We start from the raw sequence: 23845 nt of genomic DNA, 5'->3' as shown, positions 1-23845 counted from the left end.
TTGGATCTGCACTGCTTACAATGTTTTGTGCTTCATAAACAGATTCTAGGTAAAATGAACAAGTAAACAATCCATCGGAGAAAATTTTCATTTTTGCCAATTATTTTGCTGGCAACTGTTAATCCTTGAAATGTATGGATGTAAGAACTAAACACTTAAAACACATATTTTAAACTCCCATAAGATGATTTTAATGTTAAATAATATATGGGTGTAATGCCACAGAGGCTAAAGTGTGAACAAAAGTCTAACAATGGGCAATAGCCCTTTAAAATCATCTGGCTTCTGGGTAAAAATACACTTGAATATATTCTCAATTATTCAGTTATGTCACAATCTGAATGGGAAAATTACAAACACATGACCTTTAAAATTCAGCACTTAAACTTTAAAGTGTTTTTTTTTTAAATTATGAAGGACCACACTACCTCCAGGTGCCAGTCCTTTTGATGGTCCCATGTCATGAGATGGGTACGTTAGCTACACAGAAGCGATGTCCTCTCGCCAATTATTTTTTTCCATAGCAGGAGTAAGACTGAAAGGTTCTCCCTTCCCTATAGAAACTTCTAACAGAACACAGTATAAAAGTGGAAGATACTACTAAAACGATTAGTTCATCGCTCCACCAGTTAGCTTCTATTGCCTTCTCTAAAGTCCTTGGGAAGAGCTGGCATTTGATTTTGTGCATTTGGTAATCAAAAAGCTTTAAAACTTAGAGCACGGTCATTGGAAGTCCATAGACATAATAGCCAATTGCAGTGGAGTGGTCTAGAGGCTCTTCTCGTGGACTCTCGTAGGCAGTACACTGGCTTCATTGTACCGCTTATCCATTACACTGTTTGTGGAGAATGCTTTTCCCAAGGTGATTGTCTTCGTGTCTCAACAGAAAATCTACAGAATGGGTTATGAAGAACTGAAGAAAAAGGGTTACGACCTTCCTGTTGATGCCATTCCAATCAAAGCAGCAAAAGCATCCCGGGAAATTGCCAGTGAAGTAAGATGTCATGCCCTGTAGATAGTGACTTGATTTCAATGGGCTTCTTTTAAGTTGAACAAAAGCATCTAAGAGCAAATTAAAACAAGGTGATAATTCCAGCCATGCAGGGTAGGATAAGACCAAGGGTGATATTATTGTGCATGGGATTTGTGACTCAATTTCACCTTTAATCTTTCCTATCAAAAAACTGAAATAGGTAGCTCTACAGGCTTAGCAAGAAATTTAGAATTAATGGGTTTCAGAAATTGCCACAAAGGTGGCAACAAATGTTAATTTTAAAGGAATGAGTTATACTTTTGTTCCTTTAGTACAAATACAAAGAAGGCTTCCGAAAGCAGCTGGGCCACCACATTGGTGCCCGGAACATTGAAGATGACCCTAAGATGGTGTGGTCTATGCACGTGGCCAAGATCCAGAGTGACAGAGAATACAAGAAGGACTTTGAGAAGTGGAAGACCAAGTTCAGCAGCCCAGTGGACATGCTGGGCGTGGTGCTGGCCAAGAAGTGCCAGACTCTGGTCAGCGATGTGGACTACAAGAACTACCTGCACCAGTGGACGTGCCTACCTGACCAGAATGACGTCATCCATGCCCGGCAGGCCTATGACCTCCAGAGCGATGTGAGTCTAAGGTTTCCCTTTGTTCAGTTAAGCACTCTGTTTGTTTTCCTGAGTATTGAAGTTCCCATAAAGTAAAGAATGTTGAATTTATTTAATAATGCCCAAACTCCACCTAATGATCCAAACAGCATTATTCCTCAATGAAAGAGTCTACAGTGGAATATTCTGGATAGCTGGTCTGGACAATAAAGAATTGAGCCATTCTCAACACATTTCTCTCACTTTTCATAACATGCTTCTAATCTAAGTATTTCATTAAATTTCTGAAATTATCTGGGAAGTCAAATGTTAGATATTGCAAACATGTCTGTATCATGTAACAGAACATACACTGCTATCTCTCTATGGATATGTGCTTACATTTGTGACTTGTCACTTGAAATTTCAGAATTTGTACAAGGCTGATCTTCAGTGGCTGAAAGGCATTGGCTGGATACCTTCTGGCTCCCTCGAGGATGAGAAAAACAAACGAGCCACTCAGATCCTGAGTGACCATGTTTACCGGCAGCACCCAGATAAATTCAAGTTTTCCAGCCTTATGGACTCCATGCCAATGGTCTTGGCAAAAAATAATGCTATAACCATGAACCATGTAAGTTCTGTCTTTGCATGAGGGAGGTACTAAGTATTTCTGACAGGAGTAGGCAACTCTGTTCCCATAGAAAGAAAAATTACATTCAATTCTGATCCATAACATTTTGTCTCTAAAGGAAACATGCTACTTATTAATAGAGACATCGAAACCTGAGCACATCATAGAGTTAACCTTAAGAGCATGGTTTCAAAGGGTTCATTATTGACCTTTCTTCTTATTGTTCTTAGCACCTCTATACAGAAGCTTGGAATAAAGATAAAACCAACATCCACATTATGCCAGACACCCCTGAAGTTATACTGGCTAAACAAAACAAAATAAATTATAGTGAGGTAAGCAATGTATATATAATATGTGATATATTTTCCTTATATTTCACTTTAGTAATCAAATGTAATTATTTATGTCTGTGGCAGAAATTATATAAACTTGGCTTGGAAGAAGCCAAAAGGAAAGGCTATGACATGAGGCTCGATGCCATCCCTATCAAGACAGCCAAGGCCTCCAGAGACATCGCAAGTGATGTGAGTACCCCCTGGGAAATTAAGTATGCCTGGGAAATTTTCACCATGGCTTTGGCTCCAGGACCGCTTTGTTTCTCTTAGATTTGCAAAGGGCCAAGCTATTGAAGTTAAAAATTCTTGCTAGTAGTCTATAAAGTCAGCAAGCATCTTAAAACAAAGATACTAAAACTCACGGTTTCAAGCTAAACTTGCACTGTAAGAATGAGCATTCCAAAGTGTGTCCACTGCCTGCTGAGCCCAAGTTTGGATTTTTTTTTTTGCTTTTCCACATGATATATTTCTTATTTTTACAGTCACAGTTTTTGGAGGATTCCTTCAAAACTGAATTCATGCTGCATGAACTGATGAACCTAAACAAGCATGACATGTCACTCAAAGCCCAGCCATCTGTGTCACCCTCCAGGGCCTAGCTGCACACATTTGTTTGTTTCTTTTGTTGTATTATAGTGGGTTGCATACGGCTATTTTAAGCAAGCATATGCATGTGCTTTGGTCTTCTCCCCATACCCTGCTATGGTCCCCTCTTTCATTCTTTGCTTTCTTTAAAAGATGGCTTTGCTCACATTTTTGCTAAAACTTTTTATTCATTTTTTTGTCTTTGATTCAAAAATATGTCTTTTGTTTCCAAAATATATGAAATAATTATCACATTTTTAAAAAATGATCAACACAGAGAAGTTTAATATTAGTATATGACCATACGATATGCCTACTATAATTAAAATGCATATTCCTAAAGAATTTTTAATGACATAGAGAAATGCTTATATAATAACTGTAAAAAGTAGGCAAATCCCATTAACATATGACTCATTCCAATTATAGTCTTTCATACACATACACCACAAATAGCTCTGTGTAGTAGAATAATGCATTTGTTTTCCCTTTCTTTTTAGTACTTTGCTTGTTTTCTACATGATAAAAGATACATATATTATATATTCAAAGGAAGTCATTATGTTTAATGAATTGGATAGCTCTGTCCCGGTAAGCTTATTTTCCTAAAGGTCAAAACAGATTACTAGCAGTCTTTATCTTCTTGTAGTTCAAGTACAAGGAAGGCTACCGTAGGCAGCTGGGCCACCACATTGGTGCCCGTGCTATACACGATGACCCCAAAATGATGTGGTCCATGCACGTGGCCAAGATCCAGAGTGACAGGGAGTACAAGAAGGACTTTGAGAAGTGGAAGACCAAGTTCAGCAGCCCAGTGGACATGCTGGGGGTGGTGCTGGCCAAGAAGTGCCAGACTCTGGTCAGCGATGTGGACTATAAGAACTACTTGCACCAGTGGACGTGCCTGCCTGACCAGAATGACGTCATCCATGCCCGGCAGGCCTATGACCTCCAGAGCGACGTGAGTACTGGTGATCATAAAGACGAGAAACAGTGAGTTTCTTTCACATAAGAAGGTTTAAATAGATGGCACAAAGCTCACCTGTGCCTGCAAGGGTATGAGGGAGCAGGACACCTGCTTTCCTTAGCATTCACACAAAATGAAGCAATGCCTGAACCTGCTACCTATCAAATTATATTTTTAAGAGTGTTCATGTTTGATTTTTATGTCCTTTGGCTAAAAATGCATTCCCAATGTGGAGAGAAATATTTATTGACTCCTTGTGTCAACAGAACCTGTACAAGTCTGATCTCCAATGGTTGAGAGGCATTGGCTGGGTGCCCATTGGCTCTCTGGATGTAGAAAAATGCAAACGGGCCACTGAAATCTTGAGTGACAAAATCTACCGTCAGCCCCCAGACAAATTCAAGTTCACCAGTGTGACTGATTCTCTGGAGCAAGTGTTGGCCAAGAATAATGCCATCACTATGAACAAGGTGAGAGGTCAGAAACAGAAACATAATCGAGAAAAGAGTTTTACACACTGACACATTTATCTTTTACTATCTTCCCATTTCTCCAATCTATCACCTATCTAATATGTTATTCATATTTTACTATTGACTCCAGTTATTATTTCTTGGGTTTGATAAAATAGCATATTTTGTGGAAGAATAATCATTGCCTGAAGATACTTATTTTTACTTTCCTTTTAATTTGTAATGTATTTTCAGATTATCAAAAGAGAAACCCTGTCTTGAAAAACCAAAAAAAGGCATTTACAAGTAGATACTCCAGTATGAACTAATATTAGTTGGATACATGTATATATTATTTATATAAAATATCATAGCCTTATCTTCCTTTATTGTAAGTTTTCTATGATTTTGAAACTCCTATTGATTGGGCATTGCTGTGTTTCCTGATCAATGTGTTATCTCCTTTGATAGCGTTTGTACACAGAAGCCTGGGACAAAGACAAGACACAGATCCACATAATGCCAGACACACCAGAAATCATGCTGGCAAGAATGAATAAAGTCAACTACAGCGAGGTGGGAGTAGTTGCTAATTCTTAGACATCTGTACTGGTTTTCACTCTAGTCAATCATTCCTTGGTGGCATAATGCTAAATGGTGGCTTGGTAAAGAATCACATTTTCTCAGTTCATGAGAAAAGCAGCTCTTGCATTCTCAGACACTATTATAAAGTATTAAGATGACTTACCATTTACCATAATGCATTTTTGCATTAATCATAAGAATTAATTATTTCAGCAATAATCATAAGATGAAGTACAACATTTTCTTTTATTCAGCCTTTCCCCCTTTTTAACGTTTTATTTTCTGTGTATGGATGTTTTGCCTGCATGTATGTCAGTACACCATGTGCATGCCTAGTGCCCGCAGAGGCCAGATGAGGGTGTTTCATCCCCTAGAACTGGTGTTACAGAGGGTTACTGATGGGTCTGAGCCACCATGTGGGTGCTGGGAGAAGCTTATTTCATAAGTCAGTCTCTTCTGGAAATTTCCATTAAAAAGTACTTCTTTTGTATTTCTGTCTGAAAACCCACGAAGTCCTCGGAAGCAGCAGTACCAATCTGCACATAGACAGAGACAGCCACCAATGCCCTTCCCTGCCAGTCCCACCCCATCTTAACTCCCCCACATTCCTGGATACCCCCTGAGCTGGTCAAATGTGACTCAGAGCTTAACAAAATACTATTAGTGGGCTATGATCAGGGGTGAACACGTGAACCACTGGTTGTCATCTTTCTGACCCGTGACCCACATTTCTGCACTCTGCTGGAACGCACCAAATGCTGTGCCAAGGCTGCTGTGTGTGAGCCTGAGTCCCCTTTCACAAGGGCTAAAGTTAAGCTAGGTTCCCCTGGGCTGCCTGTGTGCATTTGTGATTTCAATCTAGCTCCAAGACTGACATTCATCCCTGTGTAATTTCTCCCTGTTAGATTGAGGCTGCGGTCTAAGCCTGTAGAGATCTTTGTGGATCTAAGATTCTGATAGAAGCACATTACCTTTTCCCTGGGCTTTGTGCCACCAGCAAGTCGAATGCTATTTCTGTGACAGGACGGATCAATAGAATACTAACCACCTGCACACAAAAGACTTTAGACAGAATTCAAGGTTTAGAGTCATGTTATTTGGGGAAGGCAGACTTTAGTTGTAGTGCTTGTCTTAACCAGATCTTAATTTTCACCCAGACTAAAAATATCAAGTCCTCCAGCTATTCTAGAATTTTTGAATCTGGGTTGCTGGAAGCTTCCAGAGGCACCATAGTAGGGCAATGTTGCTTGTCAAGCATGGGCCAGGAAGAACTCTCTCGCTTGAGTACCTAACCCACCTAGTCACCTATCTCACCCTTGTCTCTATTAAATTACTTCAATTCCTTTCTGTTTTCATTTGATTTAAGATGGGAAAACACAGTGTAGAATTTATCATGCCATTCACCCTCTTTAAAATTTTTCTTGATTTCTAGAGAAATAAGCAACAAAGTCTGCCCTGCCACCACTGGTACTGGAGGTTGAATTCAGGGCCTCAAGTGTGCTGGCAAGGACCTTACCATGGAGTTGTAGCCCTCACCCAAATTCCACATTCTTTTCTTAGCCACAGGCGTTCTGCTCCAACTCCAGAATCTTTTCAGTTCATGTCTGGCATTCCTCCCTGATAGCTCACCCCACTCCTTCACATGTCCTCGCTTTCCCTGAATACCAGTTTAGTCTTTGGAAACCTAGTTTATCCTTCAAGGTATAACCCAAAGGCAGCCCTGTGCGAGAACTTCCTTATTTGTAGGGCACAGTAAGTGACTGCTTCCTGGAAGTCTGTCATTTCTATGGTTGACCTGTGTGGTTAAATTGTCTGGTGTGCTTTGACTTCTCAGCAGCTAGTTCCCTAAATTGCCAGGCTCTCATCACTTCTCCCAGAAACTCAAAGGCTGAGGGAATCCTCAGTCTTCATCCTTGGTTGTCAATCAAGTACCTAGCATTGCCACAGGCACAAAGTCAGGCCGAATAGACTGAATTGATTTCCATAAACAACAGTTCATCTCTGTGCCTCCTTAGGCTTTAGCTTAATTTCTCTGGAAACATTTTACATGTTATTCATTTATTAATTCATTGTAAAATTTTGGAATAACCAGATGTAATAATCTTTATAGGTACTTTCTTTGGTGCAAATGAAAAAGGCTTGCAACACAGAAATCACTTCTAATAAGAACTATGTGGAGAGTTTTATGAATTATTTTAATCCCCTATTAGTTCTTGAACATCAACATCTAACCATTTTCTTTCTTTTCGGGTGGTGGCCCAAATTTAGAGTCTGTATAAACTTGCCAATGAAGAAGCAAAGAAAAAAGGCTATGATTTACGAAGTGATGCCATCCCCATCGTGGCAGCCAAGGCCTCCAGAGACATTGCCAGCGATGTAAGTTACCAGTTCTCTTCCCATTCCGTGAGCAGCGTAGTGTGGCATTTCCACTGAGCTTTACAAAGTATCCTCCATAGGCTGTGTGTGGTGTATGCTTGTAACCCCAGCACGTAAGAGGCTGAGACAAGAAAGCCTTGAGGTTGAGGCCATCCTCTGCTATGTAGTAAGTACTAGATTAACTGGAGCTTTTATAGCAGTGTGTCTTAATTGGAGTTTCTATTGCTATGATGAAACACCATGAACAAAACGCAAGTTGGGGAGGAAAGGGTTTATTTGCCTTGCACTTGCATATTGAGCAAGTCAGGAAAGTAACCTAAACAAGGCAGGAACCTTGAGGCAGGAGCTGATGCAGAGGCCATGGAGGAACAGTACTTACTGACTTGTTCTTTATGGCTTACTCAGCCTGCTTTCTTATAAAACCCAGGACCACCAGCCCAGGGATGGCATCACCCACCATAGGCTGTGCCCTCCCCCATCAAGCACTAAGAAATGTCCTACAGGTAGATCTTCTGGAAGCATTTTCTCAATTCAGGTTCTCTCCTTTCAGATAACTCTAACTTGTGTCGGGTTGATCCAGGACGCAATGTCTGTCTCAAAAAAAAAAAAAAACAAAATGATCTCCTTTGTTTGAAAACTTTAAGAATCCTGGTTTTGGAGGGAATGGGAAACTTGGTATTTGTGAAAAGAATTTGTGTTCTCAGGGGGAAAATAGCACTTCCTGAGAACAGAGCATGAACGAATGCTAGAGCAGGGCTGCAGGCTTGGAGATATTTATGTAAGCGTGATGAGGACATGGCTCAGAGGTTAAGAGCCCTGGCTGCTCATCCAGAGGTCCTAAGTTCAATTCCCTACAACCACACGGTGGCTCACAGCACCTACCAACTCGCAATCTGGTGCCCTTTTCTGGCATGCAAGCATACGTGGAGGGGGAGCACAGTATACATAATAAATAAATAATTTTTAAAAGGTTTCGTTAAATCAATAGGCTCACAGGCCCACATTCTGTTGGGGACCTGGGTCTAGATTTATGTGGTGTTTTAATGGTATTTAAAACTGCATGTGACGCTTGCTATTACAACTCACCCTGGTCAGATTGTGAAGAAAAAGCATTTATCAGTACCAGATGGAGGCTGCTAGTCCAGGCTTGCACCTTGCTACTCTTGTGTATGCAATGTAGCATCCTTGCCCCGCCCAGGATAAAGCCACCCTGCTTCCCTGCAGCCTCCCAGATCCTTGAGGAATGGATACCTGCTGTGAATACCAAGGCTCACTGTTAACGAATACGGTGATAGACTGTTTTTTGTACTAGATTATTACTGGCTCACTTTATTTTTTGTTTTAACCTACCTTCCTCCGCAAAAGGATCTATGCCAACAGTATAAATAAATAATCATTTTTAAGAAATCTCTGAAGAGCTTTCTATGCATTATCTTCACATTCTACCCAAATGGTCCATGCTGTCATTATCTCTATCTTATTAATTATTCCAACAGTTTTCCCAGGATCAGTCTTAATAGATGGTGAAGTGTAGACTAGACAGACTCATTCCATCCCACTATGCCATGCCCCTTCCCATTGAACTCAGTTGTCTTTAAAATTGGAAGCATGTTCTGGGGAATGACTGGCCTAGGTCCCACACCGAAGTTATTGAACTTGTAATAATAAAAAAAACAATGTTGACCCATGTGAAAATAGAACACAATGACCTTGCTAAGAACATTCTTAATCAGATGGGTTACTAGAGCAACTTTACCAATGTAGTCAGTCTTTATGATGATGATAGAATTCTGCCAATGGCCGGGCGTTGGTGGCGCACGCCTTTAATCCCAGCACTCGGGAGGCAGAGGCAGGCGGATCTCTGTGAGTTCGAGGCCAGCCTGGTCTACAAAGTGAGTTCCAGGACAGCCTCCAAAGCCACAGAGAAACCCTGTCTCGAAAAACCAAAAAAAAAAAAAAAAAAAAAAAAAAAGAATTCTGCCAATGACACTGAGTGTGTGAATCTGGTGTGGAATCCTTCTTTGTTGCACAAGCCAGCCCCTTGAAACTGCTTTGCAGCTTATTAAACACACAACGCTCCCAAGTGCATGCCTTTCCTGCCATATTCTCAGTGTGAAAGATCCGATTCTCAGGTTGCCCCTGTTCAAATGGCCTCGTTCTGACCCGTCTGATGGGTCTTCCTCTGTGTCTGTTATGTGCTTCCTACCTTATGTATGGTGTAAGAAATATATGTACTTGACCGCATCCACAGGCTCTAAGGGTAAAGGCCAGAATGCTGGCTGGAGTTGGTGCTCATCAGCGGTCAGTTAAACTATGATGAAAATAACATGATTTTGTACAAAGTTTTGACATCAAAGTGTCTACAATACAAGCCTGATTTGTGAATTTTCATTTCAGTACAAATACAAAGAAGGCTTCCGAAAGCAACTTGGCCACCACATTGGAGCCCGGAACATCGAAGATGACCCCAAGATGGTGTGGTCCATGCATGTGGCCAAGATCCAGAGTGACAGGGAGTACAAGAAGGACTTTGAGAAGTGGAAGACCAAGTTCAGCAGCCCAGTGGACATGCTGGGCGTGGTGCTGGCCAAGAAGTGCCAGACGCTGGTCAGCGACGTGGACTACAAGAACTACCTGCACCAGTGGACTTGCCTGCCTGACCAGAATGACGTCATCCATGCCCGGCAGGCCTATGACCTCCAGAGTGATGTGAGTGTACTATCTGTAAAAGAGCCTCCAAGTTATATAAAAAGGTTATCCCTGATGCACAACCCATGGGCCTATTCAAGCTAAGAATTATTGGTTGGTAAATGGCATCTTTATTAGGAAATGCTATTTTCTAGCCTATAATTAAGCAATATACTTATAGTCTTTAGGAAGTTAACTATTTTTGAAAAAGCAAATGTTTGAAAAAGCACATTTTTAATCTAGAAGGATGGAGATATAACTCAGTGGTAGAGTGCTGCTTGTTCAGTGTACATAAGGCCTGCATCTGATCCCAGCACCATGCATGCACACACACACACACACACACACTCACTCTCTCTCTCTCACATACACGCTCGTGCTTTCTCTAGACTGTGCTATTGATTTCCTCGGTGGTTCTAGTCGCCAGATCGCTAATGACAGCACAGCACTCATGCTGCTCTCAGAAGACGATGACGCTGCAGTGTTTGCAAGCTGTAGAACAGTTTTGCTGACATTTGCTCCACTCATGTGGGGTGTCGGATGCTGATGACTAGACCAAGCATCTATTGGCAGTGGATGTGCTGTCTCTGATCTGGGTGTGAGGAGCACATTCCCACCACCGCGTGTTTGATAAACCCTTGAGGCAATCACAAAGCATTCGAGAGCTTTGGAGAATGAGCTACATCCATAATCAGTACATGTTAATGGCTGCTCCTCGCAGCTCCACAGCCACCTGCAAGGCCCCCACGTCTGCTCGGTACTTTGTGAGTTTGTGAAGAAGGGCTGGTGCTCACAAGCAGCAGCAACACTGACAGATTGCCAGCCATTGTTTGCCGAGTGACTGTTCAGGACTGCCTTCCCCCATACTGTGGCTGGTCTTGGTGCTGCAAGAGGCATTCCCTTCAGATGCAGCAAGCACTGTACCTGCCAGCCTTGCGGTGGCTCTTCAAGCATGATAAACAGTCAGCATGAGGCAGTGCCAGGAGGCTGTGTCTATGAAATTCACATTTATTTTTCCATTCAGTTCCTGGGGCTGCTGAAATTCTCCTGGATAGATGACCAGGGGCTCCAGTAACATTGTTGGGGAATACTTAGGAGATCTTTAGCAGAAAAAAATGACTTAAAATGAACTAAAAAACATATGGCAAGATGGATGCCTCTGGAAACCAGCCTGAGCCTCCTACCCTGAGAACTCAGTGGGAAAGTAACCATGATCCTAACCCAATAATGTGTGCATTTATTGTTCCCAATCTTGGGAAGTATGCTAGCTGTCCACATTCTGGATCAAGGATTCCTTATTGATATATGTCCCTTGTCACTTTAAGTCACTCATGTTTAAGAAGATAATTTGAAATACAAGAAAAAGTGCACTGAAGGCAACAATCTAGTTCAATCCAACCCCCAAAACCCTGTGATACAGTTTTCCCACCCATGTTTCTTCACATGCCAATAACATTTCTGCATGCTGTCAGTGTTTGAAAGTAAAGGTTTTGATAGCTGCAGAATGTTTCATGAGCCTAAGGCCATATATGGATTTACTGGTAGCTTGTTGTGAGCCATCCATGTTTCCTCTCACTGTGGGTTGGCGTTCTGTCCTGTGTACATTATTTATAAAAGTCATTAGAATGACTGATAGATATTGGTTAGGATCATTGCTTTCCTAACAGTTTGAATATTCAGCATATTTTGATTGTGTAGAAGAAAACATTTCTGGGTCACTTTTGAACACAGTTGTCCTCATCATCTGCCTGCATTAAGCTGGCTTTCTACAAAAGCAATAGAAGCTCACTTTCTTTGATGATTTGCATGGCATTTGCATCTTTACACGGCACTTTGCCCTCAGTGAAGACCTTCTGCCTTCTTTTCCTCTTCCCAGAATGTGTACAAGTCAGATCTACAGTGGCTGAGAGGCATTGGCTGGGTCCCCATCGGGTCTCTGGATGTGTCAAGTGTAAGACCGACACAGAGATTCTTGGTGATAACAGCTGCCTTTTTCCTCTTCCCAGAATGTGTACAAGTCAGATCTCCAGTGGCTGAGAGGCATTGGCTGGGTCCCCATTGGGTCTCTGGATGTGGTCAAATGTAAGAGAGCCGCAGAGATCCTGAGTGACACCATCTACCGCCAGCCTCCAGACAAGTTCAAGTTCACCAGCGTGACTGACTCTCTGGAGCAGGTGCTGGCCAAGAGCAACGCCCTCAACATGAACAAGGTGAGCCTGGCCACCTCAGACTTCACACCTGTGTGTTTGAAAGACTAGTGGATCCAGAGTCACATTTAACTTTTAAATTGTTCTTGTGATCTAGTAAGTCTCACTGTTTCCAGTTTTAGTCTCGGTAAAAAGCAGTGGTTCTCAACCTTCCTAAGGATGTGACCCTTTAATGCAGTTCCCCATGTTGTGGTGACCCCCAAGCCATAAAATTATTTTGTTGCTACTATACATAACTGTAGTTTTGCTGTTCTTATGAATCATAATGTAATATCTGATATACAGGGTATCTGATATGTGACCCCTGTGAAAGGATCATTCGACCCTCAAAGGGTTGCAACACACAAGTTGAGAGCCGCTGCTCTAGTACCATGCCTTAAATCAAATGTAGCTTCTTTTTCCTAAATAAATCAACAGTAATCCTGTTTTAATTTGACTTTTTGGAGTGTCTATCTTACATGCTTTCCTTTTCTATTTTTATAGCGATTATACACAGAGGCCTGGGACAAAGACAAGACTCAGATTCATGTAATGCCTGACACACCGGAGATCATGCTGGCAAGGCAGAACAGAATCAACTACAGCGAGGTGAGGCCTCCAGCCATGTGGAGATTCTCGTGTAGGCTGGGGGAAGATGTGGACGCTCATTAATGTGGCCCTTTCATGTGAACATTGCCCATCCCTTTCGTTTCTGGGTTGAATACATTTCATGAGATTCTGCAGGCAAACTGAACTCAGACTGTTTCTTACACATTGAAGTTACTCCTAACATGAACAAATAGACCAAGGAGTATTTTTGGCACTTGTAGGGGGTCAGTTTGCCAGATGAAACACTGGCTCATTATTAACACCAATAGCTAAGACTCATGTACCTGGAATTCAAATTCAACTGATGTGCTATGTCATAACTCGCTACATCTCTGTCCTAGCAAGAAAACTTTACTAATGCACACCTCCTCCCCACTGTGATCTTGAATTAAACTTGAGAAATGAAACAAAGGAGCAAAACCTGTAGTCAATATACCACTTTTTAAAAAATCTGCTAAAACTCAGTTAAATGGCACAGTGTACGTGAGAGAGTTAAGTGAGCCTGCTAACTGAACAGAAGAGTGAAGTTTCTCTGCCCAGGCACAGGCTACGCCAGAGCAGACTGTCTGCCCCCACTGGCTTTCAGAGATGATGCCTGTCTGAGAGGGCAGGAGACTCACTACCCAGAGAGGAGAGAGCTGACTGTGCATGCCACAGGTCCATCCTCAGCAGCCAGATAAGTCACCGCACCACCCAGGGCAGAGAGGGGAACGAGGTGCCGACAGGTCAGGCGAGGAAGCTGAAGCAAAGGAACTCCCATCAGTGATGCTGCTTTGTCCACAGGAAAGTGCAACTTTGTAGCATGCTTTCCTAAGGTACAACCAAAATGGTCTTCAAGTTGAGGTTATAATCAACTATGTTCTATTTTATCCTAGCTTTTTACTAAAATTTGTTGTTTAAATACTGTAAGATATTACCTATTGTATTAAAAGTTAAGTAGTGAAGAAATGAATGAAAGTACATGTTATGTAAGTAGAATGAGTAATATTGAGCATACTTCTCTCTCATTTCTTTTTCATTTAGCAGCATGTATGGACTATATTTTATCTCTATTGCTAAATTATATGAATCTATATCAACAGTCTTATCATTAATCTGTAAGTGATATATAAATCTATAATGATAAAATATCTAATAGGCATATCAATTTTAATACCCATTGCTATGTCTAATCCTTTTCTGACACCAAATAGAGTTTTGGTTTCAGGGGCAATTTTGTTGTTTTTTTTCAAGACAGCTTTTTTTCTATATATCCTTGGATGTCCTGGAACTTACTCTGTAGACCAGGCAAACTCAGAAATCCACCTACCTCTGCCTCCTAAGTTCTGGGATTAAAGGTGTGCACCACCACGCCTAACTAAATTCTTTTTCGAAGACTAGGATAGTGTTTGTTTGCTTTCCACTGTCACTGGGATCTTAGGTAGTATCCACTTCCATCCTTTAAAAATCAGGTGGCAGAACTAACTTGATACTCCCCAGTTGTTGCTGTTAACCTTTGTCTCTTTCCTCAGAGTCTGTATAAACTTGCCAATGAAGAAGCAAAGAAGAAAGGCTATGACCTGCGTGTTGATGCCATCCCCATTGTGGCAGCCAAGGCCTCCAGAGATATCGCCAGTGATGTGAGTAGTGACACACAGATATCTATGTGGATAGATGGGTTTGAGAGGCAGACTCAGTGATAAAGTGACAAGATGCATTGGAAGTGCCAGTTAGAACACATCTACTTGCTTATTTTAAATCACACAAACATAGCTTACTTTAAAGAACTCATTTTTAATTCCAAAAGGTTAATACACAGGTGCTATTGGTTTAAAGTTGAATCATGATCTACAGAATTTTGGATCTGTAATTGTGGAAAATGTATCCTTATATTTGAACATGTAGCCTTCATAGGCATAGGAAATACTAGAAGATAACTTGATTGTATTTGTTGTTCAACAGATAAAGACCTGGTATGGGACAGGAAACCCTACCTTTCCCTAAACTTGCTTTACATTATTGCCAACTCTTCCTTTGAAAATTATCTGAAATGCACCCTTCACATTATTTAGTGAAAATAGAAAGGCAAAGATGAACAAAACCAAGAATCATGAGCTTAAATACTCCTCCTGATGTCTCTGAAAAAAGATCCTTGGTAGAATGTAGACTAAGTAGATCTACATTGAAATGTCAGTGGCCCTGTTGCCAAAGAACGCCAGGGTCATGCCAAGCAGTTGCTCCCACCACCAAAATATTATCGTGTTCTTGTACATGCCATTGTCTCACTTGTGGAAACCTCATCTCAGCCACATACGGCACACACATGCAGCATGGAGGTCCAGTCCTGCCCATGTCAGGGAGTCAAGAGAGCTAGCGAAAGTCACTCAGGATGGCTGGTGGTGGCTGAAGAAGTCACATCTACCAACTGAAGAAGAACATAATTGAAATCACGCTTTCTAGTTAGTGGTTTTACTGACCAAAAGATGACAAGAAAGTGATGTACATTTCTCATTCATCTTTTAAAAAAATGTTACTGTCTTTATGTCCAGAGACATGATGCTTGCAAGAAATAAGATAATTTAGCTTGGCCTGTGTTTGCACCAAAGTGTCACTGTATTCTAAACCTCAATTTAAAATAGAGATAGGGAACTATCCAGATAACTTTATTTCTTAGCAAGAACTAGAAAATAGCAAGATTTTTTTTCACTAACTAAACTCATAACCCATTCCACCAACTTTTTGGAGGAAATAAATGACCATTTTCATTTCAGTACAAATACAAAGATGGCTACCGCAAGCAGCTGGGCCATCACATTGGAGCCCGGAACATCGAAGATGACCCCAAGATGATGTGGTCTATGCATGTGGCTAAGATCCAGAGTGACAGGGAGTACAAGAAGGACTTTGAGAAGTGGAAGACCAAGTTCAGCAGCCCAGTGGACATGCTGGGCGTGGTGCTGGCCAAGAAGTGCCAGACTCTGGTCAGCGATGTGGACTACAGGAACTACCTACACCAGTGGACATGCCTACCTGACCAGAATGACGTCATCCATGCCCGGCAGGCCTATGACCTCCAGAGCGATGTGAGTGCTAGGTCTAAGGGAGTCTCCCTCATGATAGTGATGCATAATGACATTTATGTTTAAGACTGGATACGGCCTTCAGGAGGCTGACACATCTCATCTCTACTCCTCAATTATTTTCAAATGTCCTTTACTTATTTTTTTGAGGAGAATGTTTTTCTACAAGACACAATACAATTTTGTGTTCCTATTTTTAAAGACATATGGAAGCTTAATTTCCCACAGTTTCCAGTCCTTATTCTTTATTTTTGAGACCAAATGTCATAACATATTCAGTAGTACTTGTTTTTGTGTTGGATTTCACTAGAACATTTGTAATCTTTTAGTGGGCAAGTGGAAATGGCTGGGTTCCCATTGGGTCTCTGGATGTAGTCAAGTGTAAGACCAACACAGAGATTCTTGGTGATAACAGCTGCCCTTTTCCTCTTCCCAGAATATGTACAAGTCAGATCTCCAGTGGCTGAGAGGCATTGGCTGGGTCCCCATCGGGTCTGTGGATGTGGTCAAGTGTAAGAGAGCCGCAGAGATCCTGAGTGACACCATCTACCGCCAGCCTCCAGACAAGTTCAAGTTCACCAGCGTGACTGACTCTTTGGAGCAGGTGCTGGCCAAGAGCAACGCCCTCAACATGAACAAGGTGAGGACCCAGTCTGGAGGAAAAACAAGCAGGAATATGAATCATTTAGAATGAATAGCTATGGTCTGTAAGTTAGTCTTTTTCAATTTTATCCAGTGGTATCTAAAGTACAGTGGTTCGGTTGAGTTTTATACATCCTTATATAAGAATTTCAAATACAGGGGCCTGGAGAGATGGCTCAGTGGTTAAGCGCATTGGCTGGTATTTAAGAGGACCTGGGTTCAATTTCCAGAACCCACATAACTGCACACAGTTGTCTGTAACCCCTGTTCCAGGGGATCTGATTCCCATAGTATATGTATATAAAAATATAAATAAATTATTTTTAAAAAATAATGTCAAATATGGACAGGGGAATTTCTGCTTTGCTGTTTCTTTGTAAAATAGTCAGTGTTACAAGTATGATGCCTTCAGGCTGGAGACATAGTTCAGTGGTTAAGAGTGCCTACTGCTCTTGACAAGGAACCAAGTCAGTGCCTAGCACCCATGCCAGACAGCTAACGACTGTAAGTACAGCTTCAAGGGACCTGGTTTCTCTGGCCTCTGTGGGCGCTTACACTCATGTACACAGACCGCATACATGCACATGATTAAAAATAAAATAATATTAAAATTGAGTGACTGGGGCTCAACCTCTTTTAAGTCTATTAGAGTAACACGCTCTTGGTGCTGAATCTTCTTTCTTTAAACTTATGAAGAGTTTTAATACAACATAGTAAACATGTGGATATATAAATATGCTGGGGAAATACTTGATTCTGAAACTTTAATTGGGTTTTGAGTCCATTCCGTGTGTGTGTGTGTGTGTGTGTGTGTGTGTGTGTGTGTGTGTGTGTGCGTGCGCGCACAGGCGCGTGTGGTTGCTTGTCTGTATATTTTTCTCAAATTCATCTATGCTTATATTTAGTTATAGTTGATACCCTGTAAAAATCAAAGGGATTGAAAAGGATATAAACCAAATATACAGCACAGTAGGCAAAGAGGCTGCTTTTCAATTTGAGCATGGTCTCTTCACTAAAACTCCTGTTTAAGGCACGAGTTTGGTTTTTTTTTTTTCTGATTCTTTTATTGTTTTCTCCTTCACAGCGCTTGTACACAGAAGCCTGGGAGAAAGACAAGACCCAAATCCACATTATGCCTGATACACCTGAAATTATGTTGGCCAGACAAAATAAAATAAACTACAGTGAGGTAAGACCAATTGGCTCTTTATTTCATCACAATTCTTTTTGCTGACGTAGGAACATGAGACTTTTATTCATCACAGTCATGATGTAGTCCACTATACTTAGGTTTGTTTTTAATACTCATTGTCTTACTTTGAACTTAGATATAATTATGTCAAAATAATTAGATAGAAATACAAACTCAAAAATGTCAGCCCTCACAGCCAACCAATAATAATAAACAATGGTTTAAATTGAAAGTAATTATTGCTGGGTCGGTGGGTAAAGGATGTGCTATGCAAACGTAATGACCTGAGTTCAGATCCCATTCAACCATGTGAAACCAGTGTGCTAGGGAGTATCCTAATTCCAGAACTAATGAAAGATGCGGGTAGAGACAGGATTCCTGAAAATCCCCAGTACAGCTAGCCAGGCACACACAGGAGATATTGTCTCCAACAGGATAGAAAGTGAAAACTGATTCCACAAGTGCACTGTGGTTTGCGTGTGCCTGGACACACATATGTGCGCGTGCGCACACACACACGGAGGGAAAGGAAGATTCACACACACAAAGATCCAAAGAAATTGCGTTGTCCATCAAATTAGAACTTGTTTTGAAATGTCTTCTGCATATTTGTTTTCTTCAGTCACCCCAATTCATAAAAATCTCTATCTAGAAACTTTTGTGATGACAAAATGAGGAAAAATCTATATCATGGATAGGATGGGATTAATAAATTTTAATGTCTTTCTTTTACTCTCAAGCCACCATGAAAATTAATATAAGAGGGCCCAAAGAGGGATGCTTGGATTTCCCTGGGAAGGGGAAATACAAGAAAATTAAATATATTTAATATATTCAAAATAATAAAGTTTATTAACAAGATCCAAATGAGAGGTTTTTTAATTCATCCTTTTCAAATTTGCCTAAGGGCAATGAAACAAATTTCTCTTGTCATTGAGGTTTATTAGATACATTAGATTCTAAGGGGAAAACATTTCTGCAATGCAGAATTGCGACTGCATAGTTTCTTACTCGACTGTTCTTGTCCAAGGGGAAAGTTTATCTGATTGATTCAAGTATATTGGACTTTAAGCTTTCACTCTGAAGACTAGATCAAGTTTATTATTTTATCTGTGTTAATCACACCTATTTGTAATAAGAGTCTTAAAGAAAGGCATGCTTCTTATACCATGTAGCAAAGGCAAATCAATGAAAAAGGTGCGGTTTTCCTTCATCCATCACCACAGAACAGACTCACCATAAATACATGACCATCCCCGGCTCACCATGTTACACAAGGCTCCCCCTACCTTGGCTCAGCCATATTAGGGGCAATCCTGGCCCAGCTCAGCCATGTTAGGGGAGCTCCTATCCAGGTTTCATCCACATTAGGGAGTCTCCTACCTTATGATAAGGTGGGTTTCTCTGCTGAACCTGGCCTCGCTGATCAAAAGGCAGATGTGGCTGACTTCTGTCCCAGGTTGTGATGAGGTCCCTGAGGAGAAATGAAATAGCTTTCCCTTTAGACTGGTAAGAATATACTGGGGTATTTTTTAATTCTAAAGTTTCCAACTTGGTTTACTTTCTTTAAAGTGTCAAGATTAATTCCCCAGCCCGTTTTCTGAAGATGCAGTTTAAGAGTAGCCCTCTTAAGTGAGTTTGAAGGCCTTTACCTCGTGCCTGCATCCCACAGTTCGCACCTAGAATGTAAATGAGATAGACACATCTCAGTCTTGTCTCTTATATGCTCATGTGTCTATTCTGGCTGCCCTCTGCATGTATGACTTCCCAAAACAAGCTTTACAACATGGTCTTGCAGATGACAAAAAGTGCTGTCTGCCTCAAAACACCATGTCTCTTTCAAAGGTTGGAAAAACTAAAGAAATCTGACCTGAGGTGATGAGATTTTTCCAGTACATTTTCCCCAGTTATACCAGTTGTTCTGGAATAGAAAGATATAACAGATGGGTTATATGACTTTACAGTCTTAAAAGAAATTTTTTGGGGCTGTAGAGGTGACTGAGCATTTAGGAGAGCTCCCTGCTCTCCCACAGGTCCCAGGTCCCAGTACTCCATATAGATGAGCTTATAGCCACCTGTATCTCTAGCTCCAGGGGATCTGATGGCATATATTCACACAGACACATATTCATACCCATAAATAAAAATGAAATAAATCTTCTGTGAAAATATTTAGGAGCGAAGCTTGTGGTGTTTATAATTTTCTTAATTGATTGAATAATTTAAAATAAATTGTAAAAGCTGTAGAGCGCTGCATTTGGTTTAGTCTCTATCATTAAAGTGCCCCTTACTGATAAAGAAAGATATACAACTAATAAAAAAGAACTATATACAATACACAATAAAAGAACAAATACAGGAGAGAAATACAAACATGGCAGAAAGTTGGATGTTCACTGATGTTGACTTGTCTTAAAACTTTTCTATAGGTTTTCAAAAGAGGAAAATGCCTCTTCCAAAGTGTCAAAACATCCATTAAAATATCTGCCAGGGTGTGATTACATAAAGGCCTCACTTTCTAAATGCAAAACACACACCTGTGTCACTAGTGCAATGCCATGCATCTGAGGGTATTGAAACAAAACTGTGCAGACAGACCATTTAATTCATTAGTGCTCGTCAGAATCTTTTCCATTCAGAGCTCAGTGAGCTTCTCTAAGTAACATATCTCATTAAAAGATTAGTAACTTTTTACAATTAAAATCTGTTTATTAAAATAAATATTTGGCCAAGCGTGGTACACATACCTCAACTTATCTCAGCACTGAGGAACGTAAGGTTGGAGGATTGTAAGTTTCAGGCCCACCTGGGCTGTATAAATGAAATCAGTCAGAGTGTTGGTTTTGATTTATGCAGTATTAGCAATGATTGTAAAGTCTACACTATTTCAGGAGGATACAAAATTGATCAAATTTTTTGTGAACAAAGAAGTCTTCTGTCACAAAAACTGAACAGTGGTAATGTTTTCTCAGTTCAAAAAAATCTTTTTTTATTTTGATATCTGCTATCGCTGTGTCTTTACAAATTTCCAGCAGTTGAGACCAATTACTAATGAACAATTAAATATTAACAAAGACTTTTAGATGCTTTCATTCATTCTTATTGCAGCGTGACTTTGATTATGAGCACACGCTTACAGTGATTTGTTATATTTTATTATACAATGATGCTGACTGCTAGGTAAAATTGTTCTATTTCAAATCTGGAGTTAATGGAATGCTTTTTAGCTATTTTATGAAAGGAATAAGTGCTCACTGACTTAAACATAACTGAGAACTGCTGATTTGGTGTCTAAGAACTTGTACAAGAAGGTATGATGTTACTGAATATGAAATTTCCTCTTAATAGTTTGGAAAAAGTCTTTTGTTGTTTCATTTTGGTTAATACTGTGTGTTGTACATCCAAGGGTTGTCTTCTTTTGACCAAAAAACCTAAAATGTAGTTTTCAAGCAAATGTGAGTTCTACAACTAAAAGTGTCTTCCTTCTTTCCCCAGAACCTCTATCGCCAGGCCATGGAAGAAGCTAAGAAGGAAGGTTATGACTTGAGAAGTGATGCTATTCCCATCGTAGCTGCCAAGGCTTCCCGTGACATTGCTAGTGATGTAAGTGCTGGTGATATGACCAGTCAGGCCAGCCACTGGCACAGGGGATCACATTTCTGTAGTATTTAGGACTTCTCGCTGGTCATCATGCACCTCACCACCCCGCACTGAGTAAGATGGGAGAGTGGGTAACCCTGCTCACAACCCCAGGCTCATAGTCTGCACTGCACTGTGCTCTGTTCATCTTACTTCTGGTCCTTGTTAAATAGAGCAGGCATCTCACTGACAGATGGACTTGTGTTGAGCTGTTCATGGAATCTTGGGATACACTCAAGACAGTGAAGCCAAACATGACATAGGCATATCTGAGTTCACCCATACAGGAAGGCAGGTGGAGGGTAACCAAAGGGTGACGGTCCCTTTGTCCTGAGGTCTATAAAGTCATTGTGTCTGTACTCCTGAAAATGAACATAACAGATTCTCCGACATGTTTAAAGTTATCCAAAAGTAGAAGCAGTGTCTATCTTCATTGCTTTTGAACCTTTTTAGTTATGGTCATAAAAGGTGAAACTGACCACAGTACCTTTTTTTAATATATAACTTAATAGTAGTCTGTGTTTTCCCACTGTCAGGCAAAATGTCTCTATAACTTTCTCAATTTATGAAACCAAAACTCCACACCTACTAAATAACAGAAATTGTCTTTCAAAACAATGTCTCCTGGCTTTATGTGTGTTCCTGGAGACTCTATGTAGTTTGAGTAACATATGTGCTATATTTCTCTGCCTTTCCAAGGAGAAGGACCCTGGGAGCCATATAGGTACACACCCCAGAGTGTTCTCTGTCAATCAGGCTCGCTGGTAGGACTTCTGGTACACTGGGCTGGCTTATGCCTGTGACTGGACAGCCTCTCTCAGTGTTCACTTTGGGCCAGGTTTTTCCAGCATATGATTTCCTGGGACCTACAGAAGAACAGTGTACTCTTCTTGCTCGAGGTGTGGCATCACAGCACCTTTCTGAGGAACTCCTTGTCTCCTGAATTCACAGAGTACCCTCACAGGAACAGCAGGCAGCGGTCCTCTCTGCCTCCTCCTCCTTCCTAATGCTCTGGGTTGTGTCTCTTCCAGTACAAATATAAAGAAGCCTACCGGAAGCAGCTGGGTCACCACATTGGCGCCCGAGCCGTACACGATGATCCCAAAATGATGTGGTCCCTCCACATTGCCAAAGTGCAGAGTGACCGTGAATATAAGAAAGAATTTGAGAAATATAAGACAAGATACAGCAGCCCAGTGGACATGCTTGGTATTGTTTTGGCCAAGAAATGTCAGACCTTGGTCAGTGACGTGGACTACAAACACCATCTACACGAATGGACCTGCCTGCCAGACCAGAATGATGTCATACAGGCTCGGAAAGCATATGACCTCCAGAGTGACGTAAGTATCCCTGATGCAGGATAAAAACATAGCAGAGGAAAATCTGTGAGATTCTGATTAGTGACCAGGGCTTGGAATCTATATGCCTCTAGAAGTATGCAATGAATGTCTTGAAAGGAGTTTCTCATTAGAAACACCTCCAAAAGTTGTGGGTAATAGGGAAATAAATTATACAGGATTTAGTTTCCTAGTGATTCAGGTTTCTTTTGTCTGAATAAGCTAAAGCTTAGACCTCAAAATAATATTGCTGACCCAGCCACTGTGGCTTACAGTTATAATCCTAGAACTTTGGAAGTGGAGGCAGGAAGACTGGGAGTTCAAAGCCAGCCTTATAAGACCTGTCAAGAAAGAAAGAAAGGAAAGGAGGGAGAGAGAGGGAGGAAGGGAAGGAAGGAGGGAAGGAAGGAAGGAAGGAAGGAAGGAAAAGAAAAAACTGGTGACTTTCTGACCAAAAAAAAAGTAAAAAAGAGAATATGTGTTGACAGAGGCTAATGGAGGGTGGGAATACAATCACATTGTTTTATATTACTTTAATAACTGTTTATACTTTAAATTTACAAGAAAATGTGAAGACGTCATGGCTGTTCAAAACCAATTATCTTATATTAGTAGTTAGCTCATCCTCTTAGGAATAAACTAGATAAATACCTAGTAGCTTTCTATCAGCATGTTTCCTTTACTCGATTGATATTTTTGGATTTTTAGAGATGGGAATTAAGGCAAGGGTTTTGTGATTGCCCATACTTTGTGCCATTGGTCTTCTCGAATGTTTTAATTTGACATGACAGAAACACATTTTCAAGGTTTAAGGAGCACTTGTCCTCTGAATAATCTTGTAAAATTCTTAAGGACAAGATAATGTTCCTGTTTTTAAAAACTCAAGAAAAAATCTTTAGGGGATTCGGGGTATTAATCAGGGACCAGTGTCTGGGTATGCTGGCTGCCTTATCCATTTAGTGGGAATTCTATTCTTTT

The 23845-nt window shown here is 40.8% G+C and overlaps 1 protein-coding gene across 2 annotated transcripts in view; it reads left to right on the top strand.

Moving 5' to 3' along the window:
* The window catches only part of Neb (nebulin), a 237063-nt gene that overhangs the window by 121995 nt on the left and 91223 nt on the right, over positions 1-23845 (top strand). For both annotated transcript variants that reach the window (XM_040745341.1, XM_040745340.1), the window contains 18 exons: positions 887-994; positions 1306-1617; positions 2006-2209; positions 2440-2544; positions 2629-2736; positions 3782-4093; positions 4366-4569; positions 5023-5127; positions 7405-7512; positions 9910-10221; positions 12207-12410; positions 12891-12995; positions 14507-14614; positions 15746-16057; positions 16491-16694; positions 17781-17885; positions 21384-21491; positions 22559-22870. In XM_040745341.1, the coding sequence (XP_040601275.1) occupies positions 887-994; positions 1306-1617; positions 2006-2209; positions 2440-2544; positions 2629-2736; positions 3782-4093; positions 4366-4569; positions 5023-5127; positions 7405-7512; positions 9910-10221; positions 12207-12410; positions 12891-12995; positions 14507-14614; positions 15746-16057; positions 16491-16694; positions 17781-17885; positions 21384-21491; positions 22559-22870 (3336 nt within the window). The remainder of the gene's footprint in view (positions 1-886; positions 995-1305; positions 1618-2005; positions 2210-2439; positions 2545-2628; positions 2737-3781; positions 4094-4365; positions 4570-5022; positions 5128-7404; positions 7513-9909; positions 10222-12206; positions 12411-12890; positions 12996-14506; positions 14615-15745; positions 16058-16490; positions 16695-17780; positions 17886-21383; positions 21492-22558; positions 22871-23845) is intronic.

Source organism: Mesocricetus auratus, unplaced genomic scaffold, assembly GCF_017639785.1.
Source record: "Mesocricetus auratus isolate SY011 unplaced genomic scaffold, BCM_Maur_2.0 Super-Scaffold_100004, whole genome shotgun sequence".
Lineage (NCBI taxonomy): Eukaryota > Metazoa > Chordata > Mammalia > Rodentia > Cricetidae > Mesocricetus > Mesocricetus auratus.
This window is presented reverse-complemented; position numbering and strand designations above follow the sequence as displayed.